This window comes from Harpegnathos saltator, unplaced genomic scaffold, assembly GCF_003227715.2.
Source record: "Harpegnathos saltator strain DR-91 unplaced genomic scaffold, Hsal_v8.6 scaffold587, whole genome shotgun sequence".
NCBI classification, from domain to species: domain Eukaryota; kingdom Metazoa; phylum Arthropoda; class Insecta; order Hymenoptera; family Formicidae; genus Harpegnathos; species Harpegnathos saltator.
In genome coordinates, this window is record NW_020230412.1 from 700,042 (window position 1) to 718,901 (window position 18,860).

Sequence of the window (18,860 nt, forward strand, 5' to 3'; positions counted from 1 at the left end):
GATCGTTCCAAACGTTCTTACCGTTCACACCATCGATACAAGAGTATCTAGACGGAACATTCTGCGAGGGGAATGTTCAATTAACGGTAAAGGGAACTTACGGTACTTCGGGTTTTTCCGCCGCGGCTCCTTCGGACGTGTTCGGTTTTGTACCAACTCGCGCTAGAACCGTGAAGTTTGCAATCAATTGAAACAGCTTCCTCTCTCTCTCTCTTTTTCTCTTTCTTGAGGATTCGCTACGTCAGTTTATTATAAGCTGTCAATGTGCGTGTAAAATGTACACAAACAAGGTAAATATGAATGAGCCGAGTGATGACGAGTCTAGCTGAATGACTTGAGCTAACCTTCACCTTATCGCGAATTGATACACTTCCTCGCCTGCATTAGCAGTATACTGAGTTTCAAAACACTTTGAACATTTTTTTTATGCAATTCGGAATGCAGCAAATGAGAGGTCAATGAGAGAACTTGACTTCTGGCGATTACACAGAGAGAATTTCTCGCGTTCGGAAATGCATCCGAGAAAAACTTTTATCATTCTAATTATCTGTCCAAATATTCTTATGTTGATGATTTGAACGCGATCACTTTTTTCGTTTACGACGGAAACGCGCGATTTATTTGCTACGAGCGAAAGTATTCCGTGAGATTACCGATGATCGATGGTAATTCGCACTGACTGTCGCACCTTTTCCGTTCCCTGATAGTGCACCTTCGAGTGTTTGCTCGACTTTGATGCGAATTATCGCTGGTGATTCGCGATCCGGCGCTTATCCCCTCTCAACGTGCTGCGAGAAATCGTAATTGTACGAAGCCATTGTTTAACTCATCAGCGGCCAGTGTCCCATTTGCAGGGCGTTTCCTTTTTTTATCGAATTAGGGCATTTTGTTAATATATTTCAATTTTGTTTTCAGCATCCAACATCCAGCCACACCTAAGTTTCCAGAGAAAATAATTTTAATGTTAATTTGAAGTCTTTAGAAAATCGATTAATTCCTTCGTTCTATAATAATTTCTGTAAAATAATTGTTCTTCAATGGGTTAGAACTGATAATTTTCTCGGTACAATTTTTGTACCGAGTACTTCAAGCGCATAAAATGGGGAATTTAATTTGAGTTATCGACACAATTAGTCCGCCAGCTTGGCAACTAATATTGTGAATTCTGGGTGTTTCGGGTGCAATCTTTTTACTCAAATTTTTTTAATGTTATCCGAGTATGACTCAGATTCTCGGAGTATTCGAGTACTCGAATATTCAATTATTCGTTATTATTATTTCTTGCTTACTTTCTGAAACATTATATATTTAAAAGTATTAAGATAAGGTCAATGAAAAGCAAATATTTTAAATAAATGACAATATAAATATTGTAAGAAATATTTTGTTTTAATTACATCAAAATACATCAAAATAAATTACTTTGATATTTTATGTTTTTATATGCAGATCAACGAAGAGAATTTATGTAAACACGAAGATATAACGCTGAAATTAAGAGGTAAAGAAATTCTTTTATTTCCGGGCATAAAAATATGTTCACATTGACAGCAGTATGGCGGCCCGCCTGACTTCATGACCGATTTGACGGATTTATTACTGATGGCTGTATGGAGTATATCGAGATTAATTCGCTTATTTCCTTCTGAGCTTCTGCATAGTAACCACTTGAACGCGCCGAACGATTATTGCACAAGTGGAATGCACATAATACGATATAACGCGATCGATAGCATCGATCGTGGCGGGTAATAATAACAATATTTATCGTTTTAGCACCGTTATTGACCATTACGCAACCGTTACGACATACGTTTCATAAGCGACGTGCAACGTGCGAGGTTCCTTCGTATTGTGAATTCAACAAAGTTCCGTAATCGACAACGTAATGTCTTACCAGATAATGGCATGTTAATAGCGACATTCGCGAGACCAAGGTTACCGAGCAGTGCATAGAAAAAAGAAGTATGACGATTGTTGGCTCGAGTTATACAGCTTGCCTTCTCGAAGTTTCGAACATTCAGATGTATGAATATTAGATTATTCGAGTATCTACACTTTGAGAGAAATTTCGTTATTCAGATATAATTCAAGTATAATAAGAGATATTTAACAAAAGAACACGTACATTGCATACTTGCGTTTTCTTCTCACATTCAGTTAATAGTTTTAAGTGATCTATGGCGTCTGTCTACGTTACTTTATGGAAACTTCTAATCAAGAAAACTCTTTTTACATACTTTATTTTTTATATAGTGTTATTTTTATTATATAGTGTAATTTGTGGAATTCTGTAATCATTTGCATAGCATTTTTTGCACTCTTCTTTATCTCTTTGTAGAGTTTCTCTCATAAATAAATATATAGAATAAATAAAATAAATAAAAGAAGATTCGAATATAAATATGATATACTCAGGGTTAGGAAAGTTACTTTGTAAAACAGTTACAGTTTTTTTCACTAAAAAAGTAACTAGTTACAGTTACAAATTACTGACCTTCAAAAATAACATGTTACAGTTATAGTTATTTAGAAAGTTACGAGTCGTTACTTTTCAATTACTTTTTTACAATAATTGTGTTATTTTAAATTTCGTAATTGTATAAATTCCTTCAATTTTATATAAAGGTAGTTTGTGGATTATTATATATTCCTCATATTGTACATAACTTTTAGATTATTTAGATTATAGATAATTAGATTCATTAATTTAAATGAGCAATTCATATTTATTCTTTAAGACTGTTAATAACAATTATAAGAAAGTGATTGAATTTGATGAGGATAATAAATATTAAAAATATTAAAAATAATCCTAACATAAAAAATTAGATTCTTTCACTAAAAAATATATTGATATTTTATAAATAAAGACTTACATTTATATGTTTTCTTAAATTTGCAGTTGAAGTTCTACTTGCATGAATAATCTTTTTGTCAACGCTTTTGCAAAGAAATGCCCAGTTCTCGTTTCCAAATTTTTGCTCAATATTTCTGCATATACTGGCTACGGCATTTTACAATTCTTCTTCGAAGGTTGAAATGTTTTATCTATTGAACTTTTTATATAACTAAAACTATGCAGCGCACTTCACGCCAAACGTAGATTATGTTAACAAATAAGGCGACGCGCGACGGAAATGTCCAATAGGCGTACAATTTTTTGGAAAGAAATACAAATTGCGTTCGGAGAGGAGACTGTCAGTGCTATTACGTCATTTTATCCTTTACATCTAACGAACGAGTTTACATGAGCGATAAAGATAGATGATGCAATAGCGCGTTTTCCAAGTGCAGCCAGAATAACTGTATGCTTATTGGAGCGTTATCGTGCTAATCTGCCAGAAACTTAATTTTGAAATATATAAAGTAACTATTAAGGTAACTATTAAATTAATTACTAATTATCAAATAAATGTAACTAAGTTAAGTTACAGTTATAGGTGAGAAAAAAGCAACGAAGTTAAGTTACAGTTACCAAAAAAAGAAAAGAAAACTGTAACAACTGTTCGTTACAAGTAACAAGTTACTTCCCAACTCTGGATATATTCTACATGTTTTGTCTCTTCATATACAATTATTCTGTACTCTTCGCATCAACGGGAATTTTATCTCTGCTGATTTAAATCTGCTGAATAAATAACAACGAAAAGTTGTACAAAAATATAATAAGCATGGAGAATTCGAAGCTTCGAAGCTTCGAAGAGCTGAGGCTTCGAAATTTGTAGCCCCAGCCGGAACGGTCACAAGATTTCTCTCTATAAAGTACTTCAATTAATAGATATCGATCAATCACGCGATTCGAATCACATGGGTCGATCGCTAAATCTACGATCGACGATCAAGACGCAAAAGGGGCGATATCGGCTCGGGTGAGATTCGAAAAATCCGACTCGCGCAGCCACGCGTAACGCGGTTCTTTCGTTCCGCGCCTCGACACCTGCAGAAGAAGAGACCCCCGAGTAAATTCGCTTCACCCCTGCCCTTTGAGAGAGAAGTCGGCTGAAAAAGCGAAGGGCCAGCGGCAGGAGGGAGGCGGCGAGGCGGGGCACGGCCGGAGTGTCTATGCACACAGGGCTGGTAATTATTCCGCTTGAGTTACCAAACGGCAAACGGGCAGACGCTTAGCGCCCTGAAGAAACTCCTGCCGGACTCGGGTCCCCTCTCGGACACGACGAACAGGCCATTTGCATCTGTTACCGCGAGAAAAGATTCCCGATGCCACACGAGATAGCGCTAATCTATGCCGCCGTAAAACTGTACGGGCTGTCTGCTTTCGAGCGGCCGAACGGCTCCGCGATTTTTTATCGCGCTGCAGCGATAAGCGCGATTGTCTCGAGTCACGCACAGCTCGATGCACTATCGAAGGCACGTACGCGGAAATGCCCGCGAGCGTCCGCGAGCGCGAGGAGCAAATCGGCAGAATTAGAAAGGATTTTAGAAGCAACTTGTGTTGCCGTTGCCCATTATGTATCGAGATAAGCAATCAGCGTCCGTCACTCATTTCGAGAAACGAATTGCCGTTGGATGTTACAGTCTCTCTGTTAGTTTTTCGCGCGAAGTCCCGAAAACTCTTCTCCTTTCCGCAACTCATTACTGCCATTGGTCTACGCGTATGAGCAAAGTGACGATAAAATTAACGATTATGTTTGTCACGGTTGCGCGAAAGATATATAAAGATCACTTTATCATTGTCGTTAGCAGCGAAGAGAAATGACGCCATTACTGACTTGCAATAACGATAATGACGCCACAAGTAACTCGTTACTTTTCAATCTTGGAGATAAGTCATATTTTACGGCGAGGAAATCCTCGCGAGTATGCGTGAAAAAACGTCTGCATTCGGTTTCCGTGATGTACGCCCCTTCCTCGTCGTTGTCGACGGTTTAATGTCGCTGTGACTAGCGTAAATACCTCTAACTCCACGTACGCCTGATCAATATTAACGTCGGAACGGCACACCGTTACTAACCGAGGTGGTCGACACAACGGTTGACGTACATTCTTCGGCCATTCAATCACGTGCCGCTGGAACTTCGCGTCGGGAGAAAATGTCATCCGTTTATTTCGAACGAGCGAAATGAAATATACCTAAGGGCGCCCATCGTTGTTGACGGATAACAGTACTGAGTGTACCAGCACTGTAATGCTATCACGTCTCATTAACCCTTTAAGGACCGATGACAAAGATCTTTGTCATTTAGGAATTTGCCCAAAGGATCGGGAAAAGGCGATTCTTTGTCATGAAACATTTTACTATGCTGAAGTCCAGGCATGTTCTAAATAATGGCAAAGAGTGTTACTAGATGTTTTCAAGCTCGGTGAACACGATGACGCAGCCAGTTTTTCCATTTTTTAACTAAGAAATATATCAATATATTTTTGTCTTCATCTATTATTCTTCCGCTTTATATGCGTTACTTATATTCGGTGAGTGCAAAAGTGGATTTCGTCATAGAAAAATGGGTCAAGTAATTTTATCAAAAATGAAATCATTTTTGATTCATCCTACCAAGTAATTATTAAAAATATGATGCTTTCCAACGGTATGTTATATACAGGGTGTCTGGGGTTGGAGACGAAAAATTATGAAGATTAATTATAATAGATCAAACTGAGAGGAAGAGTCAAGTATTATTTTGCAAAAATCGTGATAATTATTGAGTTATTAATGATTGAAAATGACCACATCTATAAGCTTTTTTAATTGATAACTTGAAAATTTGCGTACGTATTTGCAAAATGGTACTTGATTTTTCTTCTCAGTTTGATCTGATTAATCTTCACAATTTTTCGTTTCCAAAAAATCCCGGACACCTTATATACATGAGTATATCTATACGTGAGTAACGTTTGCAAGTGCTGCCATAAAACTGGATCAGTCATTATATCTTTCAAAAATTCATCAGAATTCTTCCATTCACCCAATACTTTGTGAACTGAAGTGTACTATCAAAATATTTACTATGTTCCTTAACAACCGAAAAAGTTTACATGAGAAAAGCTATACAATATTCTTTGCGTGTAGAGATCTGAACATTCGAGTGATTTGGAAAATAGCTAGCTACCTAAAATACTTAAAAGCCAGAATTGACACATCACTAGTGAAGAATCAATAAAATAAAATAAAAGATACACACGTTTCAAGTTATATTTATTTATCTATAATTATAATCTATAATAATATATTTATTTATTTTTTATACGTCCATTATATCAGATAAGATTTATACGATCGTGGAGAGGAAAGTTGTTCGATTTTGTGTGAGTTTCGGAACATATCTGCCTTGCGCAATTGGAGGATTCCGTCAGTAGAAAATAAATTCTTCCATTGTACAAGATGAATGTGTTTCGGAACCAACGCAAAAATAACGGACAACTTTTCCGTCCACGATTGTACACTTAACCCTTTCACTGCTGAATTAACTTCCCTTGAGAAAATTATTAAAATATTTGATAGTCTTACATTTTTCGGGTCGCTGATTACGAATCTAAAGTCAGATTTGCAAAATGACAGACTCAATATGGCGACCATAATGTACGAAATTGATAAAAATTCCGATTATTATTGATGATATATGGGTTTTTCGAATCGCTGATTACGAATCTTTTGAATAAAATAATATTGATGGTATGGATAAGAGATGGAAATATAATAGAATGAAAAAACTAGGAAAATAGAGCTAAAAAGTGCAAAAAAACCAAATTTCGGTCGTTTTTGTTTGTAAAAAAAAGAAATATTTGTTTGTAAAAAAATCTAACCTGCAAAAAAATATTGAAAAAAGTATATGTTTTTGTACAACATCAGAAAATATGTGGTGAAAATTTCAGACCTCTACATTCAATACTCTCCGAGGAATCGATTTTTCCCTAAAAACAGCACTTTTCAACTTTGATTTGTTATAAATAATCACAAATGGATAATTGGGTATAAAAACCTATTGGATGTATGTTGAACAACTATTCAATTATCTGGAAAACTCAAATCCCCGATTAGTTCTTCAAAATTATGTGATTTACAACGCAAAATCGAATCAAGAAAAGGTAGGAACTTTACTTCCCACTAACAGTGAAAGGGTTAACGGGAAGCAACGCGGCATTTTTTATCTTCCGTGAGTTCTCGACAGATCGCTCTTTTTGCTTGAGCTAAACTGCGCTTCTTATAGTTAGAGTGAAACAACTGTGCAACCTGGCGTCGAGAGAGAAATGATCAAAGTTTCAGCGCAGCGTCGCGGAACTTTCGGTTGCAACTGGAAGTTCATTCAAAAAGGAAGTTCATTCAAAAAGAACGGACCTCATTTCTCATCGCCGGTCGTCCTTAAAATAACACGCCGGTGGCGCTCGAGCGTATCCGTTCGCGTTCTATCGAACTAGCCGCCTGATGAAGTGATCGTCGGACAAATTCCCCGAGAGGAAACCGTTCGTCAAATGAAGGAACCGTGCTTCCTAATTGCGCCTAATTCCTTTTCGGGCAGGTTCGACGAGCCCCTGGATCTTCGCGTCGCGCGCATTTGCATCGGAAATCACGTGCCTTAATTTTCGACTTCGTCGGGGGAGTCGGTCGCGCCTTCCTTCGTCGCTCACAAGAGGCTCGTCGAGCGCTTCCCTGTGAATGGAATGCATATTCATTCGTTGCCTCGCGGTAGCGACGATGCACGTGTTGCTTTCCACGGGTCCGACATATGCTAAAATCTCTCGCGCCAACTGTCGCTTCCTGCATGAATCCACGGACCTTGAAATGTATTCTTCGCGAAAAGAAATCACCCCGGTCACGCTCCGCGCGGCGAGAAGGAGGCTCGCGGCGAAGGGAGAGTCAGGTTGCTCACAGGGTGCAGGAAGCGACGCGAGCTTTGCTCTCCCTTCGTGAAATCGTAACGGATTGTAACGTGCCGTGTGTCGCGTCCTGCCAACGATCCGCGATTTCTCGAGGGGCTCGTCCCGGTCAAAGGTTCCACCTGCGGAACCTTTTCCAAAGTGACTCACTTTGGATCGGGGTTGGACAATGACCAGACAGATAATCAGTTTAAAGTTAGGTTAAAAAGGGAATCATCTTTGACTTAACTTACAAGTTAAGTTCAGAAGAGTTAACTTTTAAATTTTAAGTTGTTATTTTACAACGTTAACTTATTAATTTTTCTTTATGCAAGTTAAAAGGACTCGTCGATATGGGAATCATACTGCGGACCGTTTATAATGTAGAATGAGAAAAATGAAAAATAATGCCGGTAAATTTTTTCCTCTTCTCTCTGGCGCCTTTTTTATGTAGAAACCTGAGCACTAAACCGTCGATATTTTCTCGCGCGAAAGATCTATTAATTACTTTTTATAAATTTAAGAAAAATTACTGGCATAAGAAACATATCAGTTTGTATAGTTGACTTTTGATTGTAATAAGTTGATTCAATTTTTACTTGACTTTTAATTAAGTTAGCTCTTATTTAAGAAACTTTTGACTTAACTAAGTTAATTTCACAGGGCTCTAAGTTTTTTAGATTTAACTTAGTTAAAAAATGTATTAATTTAATCAATGACACAGCTAGCATGTGTCGAGATATGAATCTCATTATTTCAAATACGTTTCTCAAATATTTGAATTCCGAATATATTTTCAAAAATATGCAAATTTCAAATATTTTTCTTTCCACAACCTGTATTTCCACGCAACCTGTATTTCTTTCCAAAAAATTGTACGCCTATTGGACATTCCCGTCGTGCGTCGCAAATCCTTATTTTTTAATATAACTTGCTTTCGGCGTGAAGTGCGCTGCGTAGTTTCAGTTATATAAAAAGTTCAAGCAATAGATAAAACATCTCGATCTTTGGAGAAGGATTATAAAATTCCATGTAGCACATACAGAAATATTCGAGTTACAGCAAAAATGTAGAAACGAGAACAATTGAGCATTTCTCTGCAAAATTTATGCTGGCAAGAAAATTATTCATGCAAGTAGAACTTCAACTGCAAATTTAAGAAAACATATGAGTGTAAGTCTTTATTTATAAAATATTAATATATCTTTTAGTCAAAAAATCTAAATTTTGATGTCAAGATTATTTTTAATGTTTTTAATATTTATTATCCTCATCAAATTAATTCACTTTCTTGTAATTGTTATATAATAGTCTTAAAAAATAAATATAAATAGCTCATTTAAATTAATAAATCTAATTTGTAAAAATTATGTGCAATATGAGGCATATAATAATCAAACAACTACTTTTATATAAAATTGGAGAATTTACACAATTACAAAATTTAAAATAATAGCACAATTATTGCAAAAGAATAACTGAGAAGTAACGACGCGTTACTTTTCAAATAACTATAACTATAACAATTATTAACTATAACAAGTTATTTTTTAAAGTCACTAACTCGTAACTGTAACTGGTTATTTTTTCAGTGAAAAAAACTGTAACTGCAACTAGATGCTTTTACAAAGTAACCAATTCTGCGAATAAGCATTTACCGCTTCTCTATATCGATATCTGCTGTGTATCTGCTGTGAAATCCGACGACCGTAGGGATGCGATTTCTCAAAATATCGATAACGATATTATCGTCATTCAGAACCATCGATAACGATAATATCGATAATTTTGAAAAATATCGATATTTATATCGATACTTATATAAAAAAATGTATACATATAGGGGTATGCATATAAAGGATATGCACGAAAAATTCACGAAAGGATCTTTTAAGAATTTTTATCTTCATATAATTTATTGTCGTATTCTTATTAGAAAATATATAATGAACTGCAGTCGCTTGCCGGAGATCACCACATACATGGAGCAGCAGATCTATTACGGTTCAACGATTGAAGTGGAAATTATAAAAGTGAGCGAATTTACTAGACATCGAGCAATTACATAATACATATTCTAGTGAATTCATTCACTTTTATAATTTTCATCTCGGTCGTAGAACCGTAATAGGTCCCCAGAGCTGTAACTGAAAGATACGAAAATCAGTAAAATTCATATGGATATGTCGATTTTATCGGAGACAAAAAAATATCGATAAATATTCGATATTTGTCTCTCGATATATCGATATTTCGATATTATCGACTTTTCGTTGCATCCCTAGACGACCATGTCTTTAACTCCCGAGGAAAGCCCTTGGGGCGTCAGACGGTCCCTTTACACGCGCTTAATGAATCCGTGACTGCTCGGATCCAAAGTTAGCTCGCGACACAACTCTCGAGTCTCTCACAGCACAAGCATAAGTGTGGTTTAAATCGGTACAAAAAGCAACCCTCCTATTTGGGTCCTCTTCCGCCCCTCCCTCCCCCCCCCCGCACCACTTTGAACAGCAATATTTCCTGTCGGATGTTTTCATCCGCCAGCAGCGGTGCTTCCGAGGGCGGAAAGCTGCGCGTGAAAAGTCTCATCACGTGCGGCCAATCTGCCGCGCTGCAAACCACGATCATCATTTATAACTACGCCGGAGAGAGAGAGAGAGAGGGGGGGGGAGAAAAACCGCGGGGCAGAAGAAACCAACCATGGAATGCTCGGAAAAAATAAATCACCGCAATTAACGACGCTTGCGCGCTCTTTTCTTCCTTTTACTTCTACTTTCCCTTTTTTGCCTCTCTTCGGGCGTTAAGGCTCTTTTTCATCTTGTTCCTGTTTTCCCCGAGACGGGGAATAAAGCGAGGGAGGAAAACAAGCGGATCGTAAATCGCTCGCTCGCCGTGGAAACGAAAGTGAGTTTCCACCCACGCGGCGTGCAATCCCCCGTTCGCCTCTTTGGCTCCTTCGTTGCTAGACGAAAATAGATTCACGTAGGTCGCGGCCGCAGCCGCGGAATTTCGTCCAGTATTTCTTTCGCATCCGTGCAACGCATTCATTCACACGCGCGGCAGGTCAGTGACGCGTGGTCATCCCACGCCGGAGAAGCAGACGATCGGGCGACGATTCTTCGATGATTCGCCAAATTCCATGAAAATGAATGCTGATGTCGCGCGAGGGTCTCGGGAGAGCAAGTCGATGCTACTTCCGCAGGACTCGGCATTGATTCGCAAGGAAATGTTACACTTCGAGTCATCGAAATGACCCGTATTGTTTTCGACGACCTTGAGCAGTTTCTCGGGTAGCTCTTTAATAGAGATGTGCGAATCAAGAATTTTTATGGCGAATCGAATCGAATCGAGTCGAATCTCATTTTTTAAATTCGAATTCGAATTCGAATCGAATCGAATCTATGAAATTTCATTCGATTTCGAATCGAATCGAATGAAATCGAATCGAATTATTAAACAATTTAACATGACTATTAAACATGTAAATAATAATGGAAGATTTTAATATGAAAGGGAATATTAATATTGTAATAACCTTTTAAAGTAAAATATATATTTAAATATTTAAAGTAATTTATAATTATGTTATTAATTATAAGTTAAATTAATTACAAGTTAAGGGTTCAAACATACAGGCCGCCCAGATGGCCTGTTTTATAGCTGATGCACCCAAACGATAATGTATTTGATTCCTATTCGAATTATTCGAATTCGAATAGTTCGCACATCTCTACTGTTTAATTTCATCATCGAAAAAATTCGGTGGTTTTGAGCCGATGAATCATCATCGAGACATCTTCAGACGTGATCGAGAGATTTCGAAGGTGTACCAGATAAATGTACTGACTTGGTAGAAAAGTTGCTTCTGTTAAGTTAGATAACTGAACGATCCGTGCTGATCACATGCGGCAGTCATCTTGCCCTTCTACAAATTTTTTCAAGCCATAGACGGGAGGAAGTGTTTTTACATGTTGCTGTCATAATTGCTAAGGAAGTTTTTTTGGAGCTTGTCTAGAATCTCGGTCGAATAGCAGCTGCAATTTCTCAGTCTTAAATTTCTTCGGTTGACTTCGGAACGTGGCTGGTCGCTCATCTCGAAGTTACTCTCATGAAAACTTTGGTATTATTCTTTATACATTTCATGGGGCACTATTTCCTTCACTAAGACTCATTCCTTTTGCTTTTCCTGAGGCACTTCCTTTTTCTTCTCAAAAGCAGAAAGAGTGCGATACTTAACGTGTGTTTATTGCCCTGCTACATTAAATAGCGTTTTATCGCTTAGTAGTTTGAGTGTTAGGGGGATGCGCTAAAATGGATGATGAGCTCCAAATATTTGTAAAAGTATAAAAATGTTAAAAATTTCAGTTTTGCAAGGCGAAACATATGTTTGGTATGTTACGTAACACTTTTGTATCAGGCAAATATTCGCGCTAATTGACAGCTTGAGATATCAATTTCGAAATTTGTTGTTGCTTCCGTTACATATTGAACATTGCTCAAATTCATTTTGTACATACTTTTATTGTGTAAGAACATTTGTAATCCTGTGCAAACAATACGAATAAACTTTGCAAAAAAAATCAATATTCTGCCAGTATTCAAGTATATTATTTTCTTCAAGACAACAAAGTTGCAACATTTTCATCTCGATAAGTTTCACAATACGTCCTGTATCTGATAGGGAAATGTATCTCTTAAGGATTACTAAAAAAGAATTCTCTAATTAGATGCAGGAAGCGTTGGGAAACGCATCGAGGAAAATATTACGAATAGATTTGCATAAAGTTCGCGACATTTTATACTTGATGTGTTTATGAACACGTGAAGTTAACGAGATTGCGTGACCTCTGTGCATGAGCTTGCACGTTCAGAGGTTTGATACATTTTCAAGTACGAGATGTACCGAAGTAATTAATTAAATAAGTCTCGTTATCTTCGTGTTCATAAACTCGTTGAGAAAAAAGTTCGCATACTTTATGTTAACGATTGTACTGTTCGAGAACAGTACTTGAAAATCGATAACTTGAGCATTTCGAAGGTAAAAGCTGTTGTGAGGACATAACCATTGTTTACCTTTATCTAGATAAAATTATATAGATGAGATGATTCAGATAAAATTCTGACACACCAACTTACTTGTCATCTAGATAATACAAATGCATATTATCTTCATCTGCATTTCAGATTGAAAAAAGTGTTGTCTTCACAAAAGCTAGATGCTCCTAAGATGTTCACGAATAATTTAAATTGCATTGCTGTAAATGTGTGTAAAATGTGGAAATATTTGCATTTATATCGTAGATGTTTGCGTCAATGCTTTATCAGACAGCATTGAGACTGAAATTGCATTGAAAGTCGTCTATAATCATAAAAATATTCCAAGAGGAATTTTTATATTCTATATCTTATCTTTATCTAGCTAATTTTAAAATCACCTAAATATCTAAACATAAATTTAATACGAATTTAAATACAAATCTTTTATAACCAGCACAAGGCGCTAAGAGGAATTTTTATACTTCATCTCTTATCTCCTTATCCAACTGATATTTTAAAATCATCTCAACACATGACATGTCCACAATCAGCAAGAAAGATGGGACAACATGAGCTAGACTTTGGATGATAATTGAAACTTAATTGGAAGAGAGAAAAAAGTGTTTAACATTTCGAGAGAGATTATTCGCCGCGAGGGACGTCGCGTTTCATCTCTACTGGGCGCGTCACTCACTAAGGGTTGAAACGTCGTCGGTCTGAAATTAATCCTCTCTCTTATCTTACGTTTCTCGGTGCGACTTCCGGCCGTGTGTGCTCTAGCCGTGAATTCCAAGAGGCACCGCACACGCGAGCACCATTATTGTGCCGAGACGGTGACGAACCCGTTGGATATTGTTCTCAATACCGCCGGGAAATGCAGGACGAGGAGAAGGGCCTGTGGGCGCATTCAACCTGTCCTCCCCCCTCCGGAATTTAAAACCCCGACACAATTATCTCTTTCCCCGGAGAGAAATCCAAGACTCACACCGCGAATTCGAGGAGCGCAGGAAAGGCCAAACCAACGACGTAACGTTACACTGTTAAATCCCGTATGTAACGCTAGTCACGAGCCTTCTCTCTCTTTTTCTCCCTCTCTCTCTCTCTCTCTCTCTCTCTCTTTCTCTTCCCCCCTTCCCCCCTCCCTTGTTCCTTGTCTTTCCGCGGCACGCTCTTTGTCACTTTCCTCGCCGTCGCGAGTTACCGGATGTGAGAGCGACCGCAAGATCGCAAAATCTGTGCAATACATTTCGCGATAAAGCCGCAAGTTCGCTTTGCGTGGGTGTGCGAGCTACGTCTCTCACGGTTAAAGATGACACTATCTAAGCCGAAAGCAGGTTCCTTTCTTTCTTGTCTGTATGAGAACTTGCGTGGGAAAGTTTGAATCAAAAGCGCACTAAAACAGCGCTGGTGGCATAAATAAACGGCGGATGTTTCTATATCTGACCAGTACTCTCAAATTCAATCAAATACTAATCGGGTATTTAAATGAAACTAGAAACTGTTTTCAGATAGAATCAGAATGTTTTGTTTTCTTTTTTATACAAATATCATGTGTAGCAATGAATAATTTCAGCTAATTTTCAGATAAAACGAATTGCTTCTGTTTGTCCGCCGTTATATTGTAATTTCATCAAACAATGTCTTGATTCACGATCTCCCGCCATTTTCCGCGCAGATTGCTTCATGAAACTATAGCGACGTAAAAGTATAGTTTCATTTCATTCTTCTCGAGAAATCCGGAATTATTTATGAGACAAGCCAACCCATTCTTCTCGTCAATCTGCGTTAGTCTAAAAGTATCAAAGTAGGTTCGACGAGAAATGAATCTAGCCAGATATTTCATATATAATTTCGACGTATTGTGATATAAAGATCAAACATATCTCGTGAAGTGTCTACCTTTCTTCCTGGACTTTTCTTGGACACGTTAAATGGCTTAAAGAACAAATAAGAGGAAATATTAGGAAGGTGAATTAGTTTTGGTCCCTAGCAATAGATGGCTTTAGTAACAAGTTAATGGTTAGTTGAAATCGAATGTTGAAATCTGGCAACACTGAAAGATTTGACATTTTTCTATGATATACGACAGTTTGCGCACTATTGTTACTGGTAGTTTTATTATTTATACGCGTCTAAAATGAATCGTACAAAATTGCATTTTCGATATTCATTACTTTTTTTTTATTTGAAAAAATCGGCAACTGAAGCTCATGAAATGCTTGTTACAACTGGTGATCAAGCTCCATCGTATTCCAACTGTAAATTTTGGTTTCAACGATTCAAAAGTACCGACCAACTAAAAAAATTCGAAGATTCTAAATTGCAAGCATTATTGAGGGAAAACACCGCTCAAACGGAAAAACAATTGGCTGAACAACTCAACGTCGATAAATCGACAATTTTTAAACGCCTACATGCCATGGGAAAAATTCAAAAGGAAGGCAAATAGGTCCCATATGAATTGAGTGAAAGTGACATTGCAAATCGTTTGAATTGCCATGTCTTTGCTTACCAGACAGAGAAAAAGAGTTTTTCGTAGCGAATTGTAACTGGAGATGAAAAGTGGATTTATTTTGATAATCCAAAGCAAAAAAAATCATGAGTTGATCCAGGACAACCATCAACATCGACACAAAAATGGAACATTCACGGTCACGAAGCAATGCTCTGTGTTTGGTGATGGGGATGTGTTTGGGATATGGAAGGTGTGGTGTGTACCATGAGCTTCTAAAACCGAAAAGAAAAAGTTACAGGGCAGCGATACGAGCAACAATTGAACGATGAAAATTGAATGATGAATTGATGCAGAAAAGGCCAGCGATAGCCAGCAATAGACGCAAAGCGATTCTTTTGCACGATAATGCTCGTCCAGATGTTACTTCAATCGTTAAACAAACATTGTTAGAGTTCGAATGGGAAATCCTTCCGCATCCAACGTACTCACCAGACTTAGCGCCATCTGATTACCATCTATTTCGATCGATGCAACACGCTTTGGCAGATAAACATTACAGTAATTACGAAGATGTGCAAAAATGGGAAATTCTGATTGAATTCCTTCGAAAGACAGATCGTTCTATTGTCGCGGAATTGCTACATTGCCAGAAAGATGGGCAAAAGTCACAGCTAACGACGGAAAATATTTTGATTGATGTAAATTCCATAATTTGTTTAAAATAAAGATAAAAATTGACAAAATAAGACCGGAATTAATTCAACCTCCTTATAATAATAACAGGAGCACAAACAATTATGTATGTTCAGAGGTCCGGTGGTTTGGGAAATACCCGGTTTCTCGTGTAATACTCAAAAGTACTCGAGTGCTCGAATAGCCGCGATATATTCAGGTTACTTCTCGGAAATCGACAGCACCATATACATAGCGTGAACAAGCGTCGCGAATTAGTCACTTTGCAATTTTCATCCGTGATACGATAACCTTCGCTCAGACCTGATAAAACTGATAAACAGATATCGTTGGGAAAAGCGCCTCATATCGAACCGCGCATCGAACACTGCAGGAGTGCTTCTACTCTCGCCCTCTCTCTCTCTCCCTCCCTGTCTCCTACCGTTACTCCAGTGGAGCAAGTAATTTACGCTCACCTATGCCTCGCCGCCAACATGACGCTGTTCCGGAGGAACTCGCGCTTCTCGGTCAGTCACCGAAAATTGCCTGCCGGCGCGAAGTTTCGCGCAGCGAACGAGCAGTGAGATTCCGCGATATTTCGGAGTAACCGTTCTTCGTAAGTTTGCCGCGACGACTGAAGCTTCATGCTTCCCGTCGGCGAGATGAGGAACGGCGCATGAGGCGCCTACTACTCTCTATCAATGCGCATTCGCGCTTCCACGTATTTTAAAGGGGCTCCTGCACCGAACTGCATACCGTTGCGGTTAATCCATCTACACGCGTCTATTTATAAGTGGAACATGCGAGCGCATGCAGACACTGTGGATTTCGAAGCAGGGTGCACGCACGCACACACGCACGCACGCACGCACGCACGCACGCACGCACGCACGCACGCACGTAAGCTCGCAAGCCCGTGCATCGTGGAGACCACCGAGTGGTCGATTTTATTTATAGAATAACGTATGTGTATGTGTACGTTTGGGACGGCCGCTGCCCGCGGGAGGCCCGACTATCAGAGAAGTAGAAAGAGAGGATGGGAGGGAGAGAGACAGAGAGAAAGAGAGCATTTTTGAAACTACTTCCTAACGATTAAGTAGCGTTTCAACGTTTATAAGATTACTATATTTTTCTTTTTCAGTAGAAACGTGATATTCTTTACTGTTTGAAAATATCACTATTAACGGAGACTCAAGATAATAATAAAATAGAAAAACATCTCTAACACGTGTGATAGATGTAGAAACTAAATGTATAAATAAGATAATGGTGGATGGAAAAATAAAATGTTAATAGCTTAAAAAGTAAAATTTGAGTCCTACTTCGATTCGATGAATTCATTCCTCGATGTTTTTCTGATGTAGAAGGGGTTTTAATGTGTATCTTTAAGGGGATTATTCAGGTGTTATTATAAATTGAAATGTAACTATCTCAATGCATTATTTGTTTTAAAAAATGTATAATCCTTTCATGGAAATAAAATTATATATATTAACTCGTCAATTCGTATATCACCTCTTATTTCCTCTTATTTATTGTTACAATAATGTTGCAAGATTGATATTTTATACGTATACAGAAGTTTTAAGTGATATGAAATAGCAAATTTATCAAATTAATTTTTATGTGAAACATGTCTAATAAAGTATAGGAACAAGTTTTTTATATTGGTTGCAATTCAAAACTGTAATAAGTTGTTGACAAATTTTATAAATGATGTATACTTTTATTTTTATGTATTATAATAATAATAATCAGAAATTCTATCTCGCAGAAGCTTTAGATCGATATAAAGAAAATGCACTGCCAGGAAGCGGTCCATTATATAAATTGAATAAATCTCTTAAATTCTTAAAGATAATTAGAAGAATGTATTCTTGATAGTAAATAAAGTAAAAATGTCTAATACTATTTTTTCTTTCGACGAATAATTAGCGAGGTATCGTAAGTTAAATGTTGAAAAAGTTACCAAGTTTTCCTTAAATATTTCAAAAAATATTAGGCAAATAAAAAAATATTGAAAAGCCCTTTTACTTGCACAAAGTAACATGTTACTTAATGTTATATTAACCGATACAACTGATAAAGTGTTATCAAACATCAATGACAATAAAATTAAAATAATCACAGCCTACAAGTCGCAATATGAAAAAATAATATTAATTATTATTAAAGTAGGCATTTAGGAATACAAGCGCGTTAATGGTTTTATCAGACAATTTGTTTCTTATTTTAGTAACTATATTCCTTGTTATCGAAGAAACCCTTTCATTTTCAGTCGAAGTGGGTTTTACGGTTAATAATCCATTACAAATAGCTTCTAAGTTAGGAGTACGTTTTCCTGTAAATTCATACAACTAAAACTCTTTCTTGATAACATTTTTAGTTATATTTTTTTGCTGCGATTCTCTATAGTTATCATTCTCTCCTACTTTAATGGCTTGTTGTAACTGCAATTCAAATGAAATGGTTGCATCATCATCAGATTCGTTAATTTCAGTTTCATTTTGTACATTTTGGTCTCGAGATTCTGAAGTTAGGAATAATTTATAATAAAGTTGTTCAGTATAATTAATTAGTGTTGATTTGCTGCAATTTAAAATAAAAAAATCACTTTTCTTTAGATAAAATGAATCAGCATTGTGTAAAAAATTTAGTAAAGATACGAGATGCAAATTTCTTCGTTCGTTTAACCTAATTTTAAGTGATTCTAAAAATGTTTTAGCCAGATCAAAGTTCATTGAGTTTAATTGTTTCAACAAAATATCTATTATTGCCTCTGATTAAATAGCAGCATCTTTTCTGCTGAGCGCTTTAACAGATAATTTTATGGGCTCTAAGATTTTGAATAGTATTTCTAATATACTGACGTTATTTTCGTTCC

The 18,860-nt window shown here is 37.1% G+C and overlaps 1 protein-coding gene across 1 annotated transcript in view; it reads right to left on the reverse strand.

The window, feature by feature from the left end:
• LOC105186948 (cyclin-dependent kinase inhibitor 1) overlaps positions 1-16,596 on the reverse strand; it is a 31,622-nt gene extending 15,026 nt beyond the window's left edge. Inside the window, exon 1 of the mRNA XM_011147484.3 lies at positions 16,453-16,596. Within this exon, the coding sequence (XP_011145786.1) occupies positions 16,453-16,472 (20 nt within the window). The 5' untranslated portion in view covers positions 16,473-16,596. The remainder of the gene's footprint in view (positions 1-16,452) is intronic.
• Between the last annotated feature and the right edge of the window lie 2,264 nt (positions 16,597-18,860).